At 45.4% G+C, this 17,194-nt stretch overlaps 3 protein-coding genes across 3 annotated transcripts; 1 reads left to right on the forward strand and 2 right to left on the reverse strand.

Annotated features, from left to right (window-relative positions):
* Positions 1-2,899: 2,899 nt before the first annotated feature.
* LOC134175631 (olfactory receptor 8U3-like) lies at positions 2,900-5,173 on the reverse strand. Its single transcript, XM_062641782.1, is given in 6 exon segments — positions 2,900-3,449; positions 3,482-3,605; positions 3,608-3,819; positions 3,821-3,943; positions 4,488-4,544; positions 4,874-5,173. Coding segments are annotated over 4 exon segments (945 nt in total). The 5' UTR covers positions 3,931-3,943; positions 4,488-4,544; positions 4,874-5,173; the 3' UTR covers positions 2,900-2,950.
* Positions 5,174-7,295: 2,122 nt separating this feature from the next.
* On the forward strand, positions 7,296-9,886 carry LOC134175639 (olfactory receptor 8U3-like). The gene is made up of 2 exons (XM_062641791.1): positions 7,296-7,600; positions 8,530-9,886. Exon 2 carries the CDS (start codon positions 8,543-8,545, stop codon positions 9,500-9,502), a length of 960 nt encoding a protein of 319 aa, XP_062497775.1. The 5' UTR covers positions 7,296-7,600; positions 8,530-8,542; the 3' UTR covers positions 9,503-9,886.
* Positions 9,887-13,772: 3,886 nt separating this feature from the next.
* LOC134175624 (olfactory receptor-like protein OLF2) lies at positions 13,773-14,294 on the reverse strand. Its single transcript, XM_062641768.1, has one exon. The coding sequence runs from the start codon at positions 14,292-14,294 to the stop codon at positions 13,773-13,775; it is 522 nt and encodes a 173-aa protein (XP_062497752.1).
* Positions 14,295-17,194: the final 2,900 nt, after the last annotated feature.

Genomic DNA, 17,194 nt, shown 5'->3' on the forward strand with positions numbered 1-17,194 from the left:
AACTTGCCCCACCCCACCAGACCAAGCACCCACCGATACCTCCTCAAACCCCGCAGTCTCCCAGCCCTTCCGGGTAACTCCCCATTACCTCCTGGGCATGACGTGCTGTGGTATGGAATACCTCTTAGGCTAGCTTGGGTCAGGTGTCCTGTCTCTGCTTCCTCTCGGCTTTCCCTCCTCCCTGGCAGAGCATGAGCCTCACAAAGTCCTTGGCCAAACCAAAACATCATTGTTATCAGCTCTGTTCCCAGGCCGAAAGTCAAAACACAGCACTGCACCAGCTACCAAGAAGGAGAAAAATGACTGATACTGCTGAACCCAGGACACTGTGCCTGGCAAAATCTTGGAGCAGATTCCCCTGGAAGGCATGCTAAGGCACATGAAAATCAACAAGGTATTTGGTGACAGCCAGCATGGCTTCACTGAGGGGAAATCCTGCCTGACCAATGTGGTGGCCTTCTGTGATGGGGCTACAGAACTGATGGACAGGGGTAGAGCAGTTGATGGCATCTACCTGGACTTGTGCAAAGCGTTCGACACTGTCCCACACGACATCCTTGTCTCTAAATTGGAGAGACATCAATTTGATGGATGGACCACTCGGTGGATAAAGAACTGGCTGGATGGCCGCACGCAGAGAGTTGTGGTCAATGGCTCAATGTCCGGCTGGAGACCAGTAACGAGTGGTGTCCCTCAGGGATCGGTGTTGGGACCGGTCTTGTTTAACGTCTTCGTCGCTGGCATGGACAGTGGGATTGAGTGCTCCCCCAGCAAGTTTGCTGACAACACCAAGCTGTGTGGTTCCCCTGAGACCTTGGAGGGAAGGAATGCCATCCAGAGGGACCTTGACACACTTGTGAGGTGGGCTGATGCCAACCTTATGAAGTTTAACCATGAGAAGTGCAAGGTCTTACACTTGGGTGGGAGCAATCACAGGCACAGCTACACAGCTACAGGTTGGGCAAAGAAGAGATTCAGAGCAGCCCTGTGGAGAAGGACTTGGGGGTTGGTTGATGAGAAAATGAACATGAGCAGGCAGTGTGCGCTTGCAGCCCAGAAAGCAACCGTATCCTGGGCTGCATCAAAAGCAGCGTGACCAGCAGGTCGAAGGAGGTGATCCTGCCCCTCTACTCTGCTCTTGTGAGACCTCACCTGGAGCATTGTGTGCAGTTCTGGTGTCCTCAACATAAAAAGGACATGGAACTGTTGGAACAAGTCCAGAGGAGGCCACGAGGATGATCAGGGACTGGAGCACCTCCTGTATGAAGACAGGCTGAGGAAGTTGGGGCTGTTCAGCCTGGAGAAGAGAAGGCTGCGTGGAGACCTCGTAGCAGCCTTCCAGTATCTGAAGGGGGCCTATAGGGGTGCTGGAGAGGGACTCTTCATTAGGGACTGTATTGATAGGACAAGGGGTAACGGGTTAAAACTTAAACAGGGGAAGTTTAGATTGGATATAAGGAAGAAACTCTTTCCTGTTAGGGTGGTGAGGCACTGGAATAGGTTGCCCAGGGAGGTTGTGAATGCTCCATCCCTGGCAGTGTTCAAGGCCAGGATGAATGAAGCCTTGGGGGATACGTTGTAGTGTAAGGTGTCCCTGCCCATGGCAGGGGGGTTGGAACTAGATGATCTTAAGGTCCTTTCCAACCATAACTATTCTACGATTCTATGATTCTATGAACTTGCCTGATGATTTGGAGTCTTGGCTGAACTTGGCCCAGGTCTCTGTTCCTGCCTTACTGCTCTTGCTCAGGTACTGTGGGATGGTCCCTGCACACCATGGTGTTCCCCTCTGGCTCTGTTTAAAGAGATTAAAGAGATAAACCTCTGTAGTACTGGCCAGGTTTCTGCAAATTAGAACCTTTCTCTGGCTGCACCCAACAGCCCTGCCAGTGCTCACTGCTCTGGCAGTCACTCTCCATTCAGACCTTGTCCCTGCATGGGCAAATTAAGAGATAGTCTTCTCAGTGAGGCAAATGAGTAAGCAACTGAACATTCTATTCAATGTTATTCTCTGGTCATTAGTATCTCCTTCATTTCAAAATATATTAGAATTATGGTCTTTAGTAGATGAGCAGCACTTTTGTTTGGAAATGGGGTTCAAGTCTTAGTAAAGACTCTTTAATCTTTCCAGCTTCAATGTTTCTTTGCTTTGAAGATGCTGAGGTGCCATCTCTAAGAAATGCTCTTTCTCAGTAACTTCAGAGCAGTTTCTGATCTTGTTCTAGTCTGTCTCCCAGAAGAAAACCCATCTCAAAGGTTGAGGAATTAACAGCTCCAGATGTTTAACTTGTGAAATCACTAAAGAAATTCTTCATTTACATCTGAAGGGGAGAGAAAACAAGATTGCCATGGGGTGATGTGCCCAGTGAGGCTGCTGGCATCGTATCCCAACCATCTAAGATAGAAAGTAAAAAACAGTACAGACAGGAGTCTCTGGTTGATGCAGCCAAACATTGACACCCAACACCCTATAGAACTGAACAGAGCTAAAAAGGAGAGTTGGAGAATTTACTTCTCTGAAGATCTGATTTATAAAGCAAGCCAGGAGGTGAGAAAATCTTTTTTTTCTCAAGATAGAGATGATTCTGTGCAGTACAGTCATGCAGATTCATACATTGAGTCCAAGTCTGTATGTGTCACTTGTAATACCAGTTTTATACATTTTATTTGTATTCCTCTGTCACACATATATATATTTACACACATACACATATTACGCATATTGGAGCTGAGGGACAGCGTCAAGAATCTTGCAAGAAAAGCGGATATTTATCAGTGACAAAAGTGAGAATTGAATAAAGCTGATGGGTGTTTCCTGTGAGGAAAAAGAAGCCTGGGATAAATCAAGGTAACTGACTTCTGTGTAGGAACTGTGAAAGAAGATGTATAAAGTCATGAGGATTAGAGGAAAATCCCATTAGTTTAGACTTTCTTACTTGATGTAGAGTATTCATGTCCTGCATGATACAAGTCTTGTATGTTGCCAGTGGTTGAACAGCCTCCTCACACACTTCAGCAAAGCCCCCTTCACCTCCTTATTCCTCAGGCTGTAGATGAATGGGTTGAGCATTGGGGTGACCACGGTGTAAAAGACAGAGGCCACCTTATCCAGGCTCCTATGGCTAGAAGGTTGTAGGTACATGAAGAATGCTGACCCAAAGTATATGGACACAGCCCTCAAATGGGAGGCACAGGTGTGGAAGACTCTGGCCCTGCTCTGTGCTGAGCACATCTTCAGCAAGGTGCGGATGATAGAGATGTAGGAGAGCAAAATGACCACGCTTGTGCCCACTACGTTGATGGTGACGAAGGCAAAGATGAGCATCTCACTGCTGTGGGTGTCAGAGCACACGAGCTTTACTACAGGAACTTTGTCACAGAAGAAGTGGTCAATGCGGTTGGGACCACAGAAGGAACCTCCAAACACACACCATGTGTAGATGATGGCACTGAGGAAGGCAAATAGGTAGGATGATGCTACCATAGTAGAAAACAAAGGTGAGGTGTAAGCTGCCAGCAGACAGGGCTGGAGATGATGGTCCCATAAAGCAGGGGCTGGCAGATAGCAACGTGCTGGTCATAGGCCATCATGGCCAGGAGGTGACACTCAATAGTAGCAAAGAAACAAAGGTGAGGAACTGCGTCATGCAGCCAGTGAAAGAAATGGTTTTGTCCTCTGATAACAGGTCTGCCAGCATCCTGGGAGAGATGACTGTGGAATAGCAGATGTCAGTGAAGGCAAAATGGGTGAGGAAGAAGTACATGGGGATATGGCGGCTGGGAGACACCTGAACCAAGATGATAATGCCAAAGTTCCCCCAAAGTGACAATGTAAATCATTACAAACAAGACAAAAAGAGAAGCCTGCGCATATGGGCTGTCTGTAATTCCCAACAGGATGAATTTAGTCTGCGTGTGATTTCCTCTCATGACCAGGTGTTACCTACCAAGGCAAAAGGAAGGAAAACATCAAAATCATTGCAAACAGAAATTCACTTTTGGACCATATTTAACTACAATCGATCACCAGTTTAACTGCCATGTTTTGGTGGAATTAATATTTTGTATTGTATTTTTTGAACCAAAATTATATGATTTTGTTCTTCATTTGAGGTATTTGAAAAAGAACAGACAGTGCGATGGAGCAAAAAATGCCATTTTTGTTCTTCTATGCTGAGAAACATAAACTATGGATTTATTCAAGAACTTGACTTTTCAGGTTTGAGTGAAGAATCAGATCTTTACTCACTTTCAGATTGGAGGCAGTTTGCGTCAGAAGGCGGCTTAGAGGAACCTCATAGGAGCACACATAAACTTTGAGCAAGAGAAAGTCACATTCCCATTGAAATCGTAGCTTACACATTAATGACCTCCAGAATTTTCCTTTGGTTTTTAGTTCTAATGCCAGTCTTAAAATAGCATATATCAAAGTGTTATACATCATTCACAAAGGATAAAATTCACATTGCTAAAGTCATGATTTCTACCTTTCTGAGTTCCAGCATGCTGAAGCATCCTAAACCTATGGGCATTATTTTGCTTGCCTTAAAAAAGAGTTGGTGTTATAAGAGGCTGAATCCAAAGCCTGATTTGTTAGTGACCATATTCTGTTGACAATCTGAAATGCTGCATTTCTTTATAACAGAATAAGATTCATCCTCATTTAACTCTTGAATAAATCAGTTCATCTTGCTTTAGCTGCCTATGTAAAAGAAACACAACCTGCATCAGACATTGCTCCCTCTTCTTATAAAGAAAACCCACATTGGTAAGGCTGTTTTCTGACACAGCTTTACCAAAGAGGATGAGAGAACATGAAGAAGCAAACCCACTGCCTCACTGCAGGTGAGGCTCTGCTTTGTGTTGGTGTTACCTCCTGTGCCTTCCCTCTGTCACCGAGTGATGGGAGCCAAGGGTTTATCCCCAGTGCAGCAGAGAACATCCACACACAGGCATCAGCTCTGTTAAGCACCTGATGTGAAGAGAGGTGAGCTCCTGCCAGACTCCAAGAGCCCAGCTTGTGGTGCTGGGGCTGTAAATACAGTTGCATGTGCTCTCCTGGGAGGAAGCCTCCAGGGCTGCTCATGCTTTCCCAGAGGAAAACAAAGAGAAGCAAAAAGCAAAGGGTGTGAAATCACCTCTGAAAGGCATTGTGGTGCTTGGGCATCTGAGAGTCATGGAGTGCATGAGATGTCTTTGAGCACAGCTACACAGCAGCACCAGTGATGAGCAGCTCTTGGGATGCTTCTGACATACTTGTGGACTATGCCAAGCATTCTAACTCTCATTGCCAACAGAATGAGAGTGGGTTTAGACCCAACAGCCCAGCCAGTGCTCACTGTTCTGCTAGTTCCTCTCCACCCAGATCATACTCCTACATTGGCAACTTAGGAGATAGTCTCTTCAGTGAGGCTTTAAAGGTGAATGAGGCCATGAAGACCGCAGGACATAGTTATTGTTCAGAAAGGACATCTAGGAGGTCACTGTTCTTATGCTGAATGTTGTAACAGGTTAGACATCTTTGTGACAATAATTAGAAGAGATATTCCATCAGCCTGTGTGCATAGAATCATAGAACAGTTAGGGTTGGAAAGAACCTTAAGATCATCAAGTTCCAACCCCCCTGCCAAGGACAGGGACACCTCACACTAAACCATGGCACCCAAGGCCTCATCCAACCTGGTCTTGAACACTGCCAGGGATGGAGCAATCACAACCTCCCTGGGCAACCCATTCCAGTGCCTCACCACACTAACAGGAAAGAATTTCCTCCTTTTAGATGTTGATTTTAAAGCTAAGCCTTTATTAGCAGTTTAGGCTGTTGTGACTCATGGGTTCTCATTCAGGGGCCAGCTTTGTTGACCAAAGTAGAAGGTTTTCCCTGATTGTCACCACCAAAAGGTTGACAACAGAGATTTCTTCCCCAAGTCCATAGACATTTAAAGAGACCTGCACCTAGGACAGAGATGTAAACTGTGGTGCAATGAAGAACTTCATCTCATGAAAATAGGCTGAGAAGCTCCAGCTGATTCACAACAGTGAAATTGTGAAGCTGCAGCCAGGAAGGGAACCTCACACAAATGGTTTGCATGGTAAAATCATCAACTGGCAGGCCCAAGGGGGAATGGTCTCAGCAACTTGTGGTCAGGAGCCAGGTGTCAATGTCCTTGCTGAAAAAAATTGGAATTGGAAGCAAAGGCCTTTGGAAATGAACCAGAAAATAAACATTCCAGAAATGTTCACACATTCTTAGCACAAAATTCTCCCTCACTGAATAGACTATCTCCTTAATGTTGCACAATGTGGCAATACTGTGGTGGCAGAAGGGACATGAGTCAGAACAGTGAGCACTTTGATTGGATCTGGGCTGTTGTGGTGAGGCACTGGAAACAGGGAGGAACTGATTGTCCCTGCAGGACCAGGTTGGATGAGGCCTTTGCCATGGTAGTGTGACATGTCCTTGGCAGGGCTGGAACTTGATCAGGTTCTCCAAAATCTGTTCTGAATGCACACAGAAACCAAAAGAGAACCTGTTACAACATTGGGCATAAATGTAGAGTTTCTGAAGCAAAGAGCATGTCCTGGGCAGGTAACATCAGAGACCTTTGAATATGGGCCAAGGCTGCAGCTTCACAAGAGATTTCTTCAAAGAAGCTGTAAGCAAGCAACTGAGAATGATGAAAGACCATCCAGTGGTAAGGAGAATTTGGGCACATCAAGGGCTCATCCCATTCATATTAAGGGGTGTTACATTCATCTGAAGTCCTATTTACTTAAATGGTGAGGTAAATGGAAATAAGCTGGAAATAAGCACCCACATGCCATGTCCATGACCAGCTCATGCTAAAGCACACCAGGGAAAACCAGACTGTCTATGTCACTTACAAATTAAGCCTGTTGATGGTGACTTAGGTCGGGGGAAAAGTGTCTTCTACTTGTGGTCAACAAAGGAGCCACAATCAATGCAATTAAATGCTGAAAAGTTAGGAAGGACAGAGGCCTTTGAAATCGGACCAGAAAACAACACTTGACTGTAATATTGAATTTCTCACTTTAATTTCCCTCACTGAATAGACTATCTCCTAAGTTGCCAATGTAGAAGTATGATCTGGGTGGAGAGGGACTAGCAGAACAGTGAGCACTGGCTGGGCTGTTGGGTCTAAACCCACTCTCATTCTGTTGGCAATGAGAGTTAGAATGCTTGGCATAGTCCACAAGTATGTCAGAAGCATCCCAAGAGCTGCTCATCACTGGTGCTGCCGTGTAGCTGTGCTCAAAGACAGCTCATGCACTCCATGACTCTCAGATGCCCAAGCACCACAATGCCTTTCAGAGGTGATTTCACACCCTTTGCTTTTTGCTTCTCTTTGTTTTCCTCTGGGAAAGCATGAGCAGCCCTGGAGGCTTCCTCCCAGGAGAGCACATGCAACTGTATTTACAGCCCCAGCACCACAAGCTGGGCTCTTGGAGTCTGGCAGGAGCTCCCCTCTCTTCACATCAGGTGCTTAACAGAGGTGATGCCTGTGTGTGGATGTTCTCTGCTGCACTGGGGATAAACCCTTGGCTCCCATCACTCGGTGACAGAGGGAAGGCACAGGAGGTAACATCAACACAAAGCAGAGCCTCACCTTCAGTGAGGCAGTGGGTTTGCTTCTTCATGTTCTCTCATCCTCTTTGGTAAAGCTGTGTCAGAAAATAGCCTTACCAATGCGGGTTTTCTTTATAAGAAGAGGGAGCAATGTCTGATGCATGTTGTGTTTCTTTTACATAGGCAGCTAAAGCAAGATGAACTGATTTATTCAAGAGTTAAATGAGGATGAATCTTATTCTGTTATAAAGAAATGCAGCATTTCAGATTGTCAACAGAATATGGTCACTAACAAATCAGGCTTTGGATTCAGCCTCTTATAACACCAACTCTTTTCTATGGCAAGCAACATAATGCCCATAGGTTGAGAGTGCCTCAGCATGCTGGAACTCAGAAAGGTAGAAATCATGACTTTAGCAATGTGAATTTTATCCTTTTTGAATTATGTATAACACTTTGATAAATGCAATTTTAAGACTGGCATTAGAACTAAAAACCAAAGGAAAATTCTGGAGGTCATTAATGTGTAAGCTATGATTTCAATGGGAATGTGACTTTCTCTTGCTCAAAGTTTATGTGTGCTCCTATGAGGTTCCTCTAAGCCACCTTCTGACACAAACTGCCTCCAATCTGAAAGTGAGTAAAGAATCTGATTCTTCACTCAAACCTGAAAAGTCAAGTTCTTGAATAAATCCATAGTTTATGTTTCTCAGCATAGAAGAACAAAAATGGCATTTTTTGCTTCATCACACTCTCTGTTGTTTCTAAATACCTCAAATGAAAACAAAATCATATAATTTTGGTTTAAAAAATACAATACAAAATATTAATTCCACCAAAACATGGCAGTTAAACTGGTGATCGATTGTAGTTAAATGTGGTCCAAAAGTGAATTTCTGTTTGCAATGATTTTGATGTTTTCCTTCCTTTTGCCTTGGTAGGTAACACCTGGTCATGAGAGGAAATCACACGCAGACTAAATTCATCCTGTTGGGAATTACAGACAGCCCATATGCGCAGGCTCCTCTTTTTGTCTTGTTTCTATTGATTTACATTGTCACTTTGGTGGGGAACTTTGGCATTATCATCTTGGTTCGGGTGTCTCCCAGCCTCCATACCCCCATGTACTTCTTCCTCACCCATTTTGCCTTCACTGACATCTGCTATTCCACAGTCATCTCCCCCAGGATGCTGGCAGACCTGTTATCAGAGGACAAAACCATTTCTTTCACTGCCTGCATGATGCAGTTCCTCACCTTTGCTTTCTTTGTCACTATTGAGTGTCACCTCCTGGCCATGATGGCCTACGATCGGCACGTTGCTATCTGCCAGCCCCTGCTTTATGTGACCACCATCTCCAGTCATGTCTGCTGGCAGCTGGTAGCATCATCCTACCTATTCGCCTTCCTCAGTGCCATCATCTACACATGGTGCGTGTTTGGAGGTTCCTTCTGTGGTCCCAACAGCATTGACCACTTCTTCTGTGACAAAGTTCCTGTAGTAAAGCTCGTGTGCTCCGACACCCACAGCAGCGAGATGCTCATCTTTGCCTTCGCCACCATCAACGTAGTGGGCACGAGCGTGGTCATTTTACTCTCCTACATCTCTATCATCCGCACCGTGCTGAGGATGTGCTCAGCACAGAGCAGGGCCAGAGCCTTCCACACCTGTGCCTCCCATTTGATGGCTGTTTCTATATTCTTTGGGACAGGATTCTTCATGTACCTACAACCTTCTTCTAGCCACGGGAGCCTGGATAAGGTGGCCTCCGTCTTCTACACCGTGGTCACCCCAACGCTCAACCCCTTCATCTACACCCTGAGGAACAAGGAGGTGAAGGGGGCTCTGCTGAAGTGCGGGAGGAAGTTGTTCAACCACTGGCAACATGCAAGACTTGTATCATGCAGGACATGAATACTCTACATCAAGTGAGAACGCCTAAACTAATGGGATTTTCCACTAATCCTCATGACTTTATGTAGGTTCTTTCACAGTTCCTGCACAATAGTCAGAGTATTTAATGAGAAATAGAACCCCCATCACATCTTCCTTGGAAGGAAACCAAGAGGAGCAGGAACCTCAAACTTCATTTCACTTCTCAGCCACCAGCTTGTAGGAAGAGATTACCTTGAATTATCCCAGGCTTCTTTTTCCTCACAGGAAACACCAATCAGCTTTATTCAATTCTCACTTTTGTCACTGATAAATATCCACTTTTCTTGCAAGATTCTTGACCTTGTCCCTCAGCTCCAATATGTGTAATATGTGTTTATGTGTGTAAATATATATATGTGTGACAGAGGAATACAAATAAAACGTATAAAACTGGTATTACAAATAAAGTGACACATATAGACTTAGAGAATCACAGAATTGTTTAGGTTGGAAAAGACCTTTAAGATCATCCAGTCCAACCATTCCCCAGCACTGCCAAGGCCACCACTAACCCATGGTACTAAGGTCCTTGTCTACACGGTTTAGGACACTTGTAGGAATGGTGACCCCAGCTCTGCCCCGGGCAGCCTATTCCAATGCCTGAGCACCCTTTTAGATATTTCCTAAAGACAGCTGACTGGGAGGGTACTGTCCAAATGGAAGGTGGTAGCAGTGATCCTTCAGCAAGAGGGATTTATTGGAAGCCTGCTGCAGTGTTTGGCTATGGGGATATGCTGCCTTTTGATCAGCCCTGGGGAAAACATACCTGGCATCTACACTGGATATAACTGTATAGGGGTTTTTCCCACTGATTTTCCCACTGGACTCCAGTATTTAAGGTCATTTTATAAATTCATACTGTTGTTGTTTCTATTTTTCCCCAAGAAAGTGATTTCTTACTTTCTAATCTTTTTACTACTAGCTTCGGTTTCCTTTGCACAAGCATACGGGCCCATTGAGGAGGCAGCGAGAGCAAAGGAAGCTGACAGAGCCAGTTGTATTTAGAATTCCCATGACATTTCCCATGACAATTCCACTTGGACTCAATGTATGGATCTGCATGACTGTACTGCACAGAATCATCTCTATCTTGAGAAAAAACTGATTTTCTCACCTCCTGGCTTGCTTTATAAATCAGAGCTTCAGAGAAGTAAATCCTCCAAGTCTCCTTTTTTTCTCTGTTCAGTTCTATAGGGTGTTGGGTGTCAATGTTTGGCTGCATCTACCAGAGACTCCTGTCTTTACCGGTTATTACTTTCTACCTTAGATGGTTGGGATACGATGCCAGCAGCCTCACTGGGCACATCACCTATGGCAATCTTGTTTTCTCTCCCCTTCAGCTTTAGCTGAAAAATTTCCTTAGTGATTTTGTAAGTTAAAAATCTGGAGCTGTTAATTCCTCAGCCTTTGAGATGGGTTTTCTTCTGGGAGACAGACTAGAACAAGATCGGAAACTGTCCTGAAGTTACTGAGAAAGAGCATTTCTTAGAGATGGCACCTCAGCATCTTCAAAGCAAAGAAACATTGAAGCTGGAAAGATTAAAGAGTCTTTACTAAGACTTGAAACCCATTTCCAAATAAAAGTGCTGCCTATCTACTAGAGACCATAATTCTAATATCATATTTGCAAATGGAGGAGATACTAATGACCAGAGAATAACACTGAATGGAATGCTCAGTTGATTACTCTATTTTCCTCACTGAGAAGACTATCTCCTAATTTGCCCATGCAGGGACATGGTCTGAATGGAGAGCATGTGCCAGAGCAGTGAGCACTGGCTGGGCTGTTGGGTGCAGCCAGAGAAAGGTTCTAATTTCATAGAATCATAGAATAGTCAGGGTTGGAAAGGACCTTAAGATCATCCAGTTCCAACCCCCTTACCATGGGCAGGGACACCTCAGATAAATGTTACACCCAGGATGGTGAAACCTGGCCAGTACCACAGGGGTTTCTCTCTTTAATCTCTTGAAAGAGAGCCAAAGGGGAACACCAGGGTGCAGGGACCACCCCACAGTACCTGAGCAAGTGAAGCAGGGCAGGAACAGAGCCTGGGCCAAGTGTCCACCTCAGGCAAGTTGGTGAAAAAGACATGGTCTAGTGTGAGATGTGTGTCATCCAGCAATTGCTGGAAATGTCAAACCTAGGTCTTTTGTTACAGTGCAACCACTGAACCCCTTCTCCTTTACATTTCTTTGTTAGAACTTGGGAGGGTTACCCTGGAATGTGATATATACCTGAGTATCACCCTGGGGAGATCATTGTATTAAAATGATTTCTCATCCTTGAATACAGTGGAAGCCCAGGGAACAGCTTGGCAGGTCTTCATCAAAGGAGGATGTGCTCACACAGAGCATAAAGCCTTCCACACCTGCATTCCTTGATGGTTGCTAAACTGTTTTTTGATGCTATCTAGCCACAGGAGATGATAAGGTGGCCTCCACAAATGGCTCAACCCATTCATCTGCAGCCAGATCTCTGATAAGGAGAGGGTTGGTGTGCACAAGGAGGTTCTCCAACCACTGGCCCAAAAGACCTCTGTCATTGATGGTTCATCTTAACTTAGGTGCTGCGATGCACTCCATGAATTTTTAATTCACATGACTCTATGAAGCCAAACAACTGCACAGTGACAGTTGTAATAGAGAGAGAGATGGCTGAGGAAGGAAATCAGAGGACCAAGCAACCTGACAAAGCTTCACTCAGTTTGTAGGCACCAGACTGAGGGAGAAAGCCCTCAACTATCCCAAGCTCCTTTTTCAATCCAGCTTTCCTCATTTATAACTTTTGTCATCACACTACAAGATTGTTGACCTTGGCTCCATGGTAAAATTCCTCACTCTTAGGAGCTCGCTAAAGCTGCTGGGGTGGGAGGGAAGTCCCCCAGTTTTACATTTGCTTGCTGAAAAAGAGTCACAGAAAAGGTCTCTCCTCGATTTGCTTGTGCCTTTCAAAGAGAAGAAGGTGGTGGGAATCGTTAATGCACTTTTGACCTTCTGATCCCTCCCCAGGGAGAATCAAACAAATCATTCATAACTCATCGGCTGCCCAGTGTAAGCCCAGCTTTACTTCATTCATAGCCTTTGGCATTTATGACCTTTTACCTAAATGGTGAGAGAAATGGCTTCCTCCTGGCTGCACCCACATCCCATGTCCATGCAGGACATGCTCACATAGCACCAAACAGTGGATTTCATATAATCTGCAAGCCCTTTGGGTAGTTTCTGTTTCAGACAATCCTGCACCATCAATGGTATTGCAATGAGAAAAGGCCAACACACTGATCCGGGAAGGAAACCAAGCTTGGCCTCAAACTGCAACTTCCTGGGGCACACAGATTACCTTATAATGATGCTTTTTGCTCAGCAATCAGCCAAGATTCAATTTCTCACTTTTGTCTACTGTGAAATCACTTTTCTTGCAAGGCCTTCAAAACCTTCTCTGACCACATTGTGTAAATGTGTTTTGTGTGTAAATATACATATGTGTGACAGAGGAATATTTGTCAAATGGCCACAGACGGTGACCATCTTGGCCGTCCTGGTCTCCTATGCCTTCATCCTCGCACTCTGGTGTCCTTATGCTGTCTCAGGGAATCAGTTTCAAAGCAGAGACAACTGGGCCGGGACAAACCTTCTCCACGTGCCACCTGTGTCACCTGGCTGGAGTCACCATCTTCCACGGCTCCATCCTCGCTAAACCTGAACTGACACACCAGAAGGTCTGGCAGCAGCCTAAGCACGGATAAGGTCTTTGCTGTGTTCTACTCGCTGGTTGCCCATGCTGAACCCCCTCATCTACAGCCTCAGGAACATGGAGGTGAAGAACCTGAGAAGGGACTTTGTCAGGTGGAAGTAGCTTTGGCACGATCATTTAGCTGCATTTTGTGACAAAGGTCTCCAGGAGCAGAGCTTCAGGTGACACCAAGGACTTTTGTTTCCCCACCCTATTCCTTCACCTTAAAGATCTGGTTTGGAGCCATTTTTAAGTCTGTCTTTCTTCCTATGACTGGCTTGTGCCACAACTCCATCAATCTGATTTATCTCTGTATTTGTGCATTGCAGTTTCCCCTGGCCCCCCTCAAGACCGCTAATTTTGTCTTATGAGATGGGTGCTGAACATGTCCCATTAGCCAGCTCCAAACCAGATCTTTAAGCTGAAGGAATAGGGTGGAGAAACAAAAGTCCTTGGTGTCAGCTGAAACTCTGGAGACCCTTGTCACAAAACCAGCAGCTAAACATCGTGCCAAAGCTACTTCCACCTGACAAAGTCCCTCAGGGCGTTCTTCACCTCCCTGTTCCTGAGGCTGTAGATCAGGGGGTTCAGCATGGGCACCACCAGCGAGTAGAACACAGCAAAGACCTTATCCGTGCTCAGGCTGCTGCCAGACCCTGGTCGGAAGTTCAGGGCGAGGATGGACCCGTGGAAGATGGTGACTCCAGCCAGGTGAGAGGTGCACGTGGAGAAGGCTTTGTACCGGCCCCGAGCAGAGCTGATCCCTGAGACAGCAGCGAGGATGAAGGCGTAGGAGACCAGGACGGCCAAGATGGTCACCATCTCCACCAGCCCACCAAGGACAAATATCAGACACCTATTGACACGTGTGTCAGAGCAGGAGAGGGCCAGAACAGGCGTGATTTCACAGTAGAAGTGGTTGACCTTGGCTGGCTGGCATAAAGGCAGGCTGAAGGCGAACTCTGTGTGCACCCAAGAGTTCAGCAGGCCAAGCACATAGGAACTGGCCACCAGCAGCATGCAGAGCCGGTGGGACATGATACGCTGTACAGCATTTCCCCCCCCCCCTTTTTGGGGCCATGGCAGCGGATGGCCAAGCATGGTGCTCGGTGGTGCCAAAGGCTATGAAGAAGTAAAGCTGGGTTGCGCAGCCGATGAGAGAGATTGTTTGCATCTCTCCATCAGAAGGTTCATTAACGTCCTCGGTGCCACCACCGATGAGTAGCAAGCATCGAGGAGAGATAAGTTGCTAAGGAAAAAGTACAAAGTAATGACTGCAGTACTTTTAAGACAAAAACTGGCTGCTCCCTGATGAGCACAACCATGCCCAGGTTCCCCACCAGTGTGATGAAGTAAAACTAAGTGGTATCTAAAGATGAGATTTGTTAACTAATTGTTAGGTAGATAAGGCTGTTGAATAATATCGTCTTTAATGCTCATTTCAATGTAGGCCAGGTTTTGAATCGTCTCTAGAGAACTCAATATTCTCCTCCAAAATATTCAGGCTGATTTAACACACCTGCAGAACAGGGTAAAGAGGCCCATGTCCAGCTCTTCCTGCCAAAAGGTGCTTTCTTTTTGAGGTATCAGAAGCACTTAATGAGAGGACCTCTGTCATGTATTTGATGTGAGAAGTTTGTGTCTACAGCCAGGGCTTTCTGCTTTTTGTAGATCCCTTCTCTGCAAAGATTGAAGCAGAATCATGCAATGAAGCTCTCAGTATAAAATGTATTTCCAGAACCTCAAGCCTGTTTCTTATATTGCTGGAATTCACAATTGTGCCTCCCCTGCATGTTAGACTGAGGTTCCTATTGCCAGTTCACTGAGTCGGATCCACCACACACAGGACTATGGCATTCAAGACTTCCCTTGGAAAGGTAGCACCAAGTGTGGGTAAACCTTTGACCATTTCAGTTGTCTCTGCTTTGGAAACTTTCTTAAACCCAAGAGGAAATAAGGACACCAGAGTGGGGTAATTCATCAGACAGTGATGAGCCCTCCACATGACACTGCTCATCTAGACTCCTGTTTCCACCAAAGCTCGGATCAGATGATATTTTGAGGTCCAGCCTGGGCTTTCTGTGGCTCTATGATTCTATATGTATAGTCTAAGCCAAAATATCCAACAAAATGGAAGAAAACAAGGTGTGGTGAAGGTTTTGAAGGAAGCTGTCCGATATCAAAGGTCTCTGTCCTGCCAACACGTTCCCCCACATGTAAGACAATGTGTTCTCTTAATACTGTTGTTTTTCAGAGCACATAAGCAGTGTGTTCATTATAAACATACTTTCCAAATAGAAGTTAATTCCTACTCACATCAGCTAAAGGATTTTTCCCCGATCAGTGTGTTTTGGCTTCTTTGAGACCCGGATAGCTCTCAATTACCATTGATTCTGTGTTCAGGATTGTCTTTCATCAACAGAAACTTCCCACAGGCTTAATTCTTATATGAAATCCACTGTTTGGTGTTTCCCAGTGTGCTTGAGCATGAGCTGGGCATGGACATGGGATGTGGGTGCTGATCTCGAGCTGGAATTCCATTTCTCTCACCATTTAGGTAAAAGGTCATGTCAAATGAGTATAAAATACCCCTCAAAATGAATGGGAGGAGACCTGATGTGCCCAAATTTTCCTTTACACTGGGTGGTCTCAGCACAGTTCATCATCCTGTGTTATGAATGATATTGTCTACAATTTTTTCCTTTATGTATAATCTATTGTAAAGCTGCAGCCTGGGGAGGGATTCGCCCTGATATTCAAAAGTGCAACTTGAGAGCTTGATTCCCACCAACTTCTTCTCTTTGAAAGGCACAAACAAATGCATTGAATCTTTTGAAACCTTTTCTGTGACTCTTTTTCAGCAAGCAAATGTAAAACTACACTTGCTCTTCCCTCCCACCCCAGCAGCTTTAATAAAGAGCTCACAGGTAAGAGTGAGGAATTTTATTGGAGCAGAGAACAAGGTCAACAATCTTGTAAGAAAAATAGATAATTACGAGTGACAAAAGTTATAAATGAATAAAGCTGATTGGTGTTTCCTGTGAGGAAAAGGAGCCTGGGATAATTGAGGGTAATTTCTCCCTACAGACTGGTGCCTACAAACTGAATTGAAGTTTGAGGTTCCTTCTCCTCTTGATTTCCTTCCAAGGAGCACGTGATGGCTGGGTCTCTCTCTCATTACATACTGTCATTGACTTCTGTGCAGGATCTGTGGAAGAACATAAATAAAGTCATGTGGATTAGTGAAAATCTCATTGTTTTAGTGCATCGCAGTCTTCCTCAGTTAAGATGAACTGTTCAGGTCCTGCATGACAGAGCTCCTTTGTGTAGCCAGTGGTTGAAGAACCTCCTTGTGCACTTGACCAGAGCCGCCTCCACGTCCTTGTTCCTCAGGCTGCAGATGAATGGGTTGAGCATGGGGGTGATCATGGTGTAGAAGATGGAGGCCACCTTATCCAGTCTCCTGTGGCTAGATAGCAGTTGTAGGTACATGAAAAGTGTTGTATCATAGAATAAGTCAACAACCATCAAATGGAAGGTGCAGGTGTGGAAGGCTCTGGCCCTGCTCTGTGCTGAGCACATCCTTTACGTGGAATCCTTTGATGAAGACCTGCTGAGCTGGTGACTCTGGGCTTCCACTGTATTCAAGGATGAGAAATGGGCATTTTGAGGCAATGATCAATTATCCCAGGGTGAAGTAACAGGCCTTTATCCCCCTGAGCAGCCTCAGCTGGGCCTCCATCCCCACCCTCTGCCCATTTGTCCCCCTTCTCTATTTAATCTCAGCCCAGGGAGGTTGAACTTCATAAGAGGAGTTCTGGTTCCCAGTTTGGCAGGAGGTGTGCACACCTGTGGAATCCTTTGATGAAGACCTAGGTTTGCTCATAGGCTTTCCTAGCAATTGCTGGACCTGACCGTGCTTCAGGGCCTGATCTTGC

The sequence above is a fragment of the Pezoporus occidentalis genome, unplaced genomic scaffold (assembly GCF_034315485.1).
Source record: "Pezoporus occidentalis ecotype Australia unplaced genomic scaffold, CSIRO_AGI_Poc_V1 ctg1172, whole genome shotgun sequence".
Lineage (NCBI taxonomy): Eukaryota > Metazoa > Chordata > Aves > Psittaciformes > Psittacidae > Pezoporus > Pezoporus occidentalis.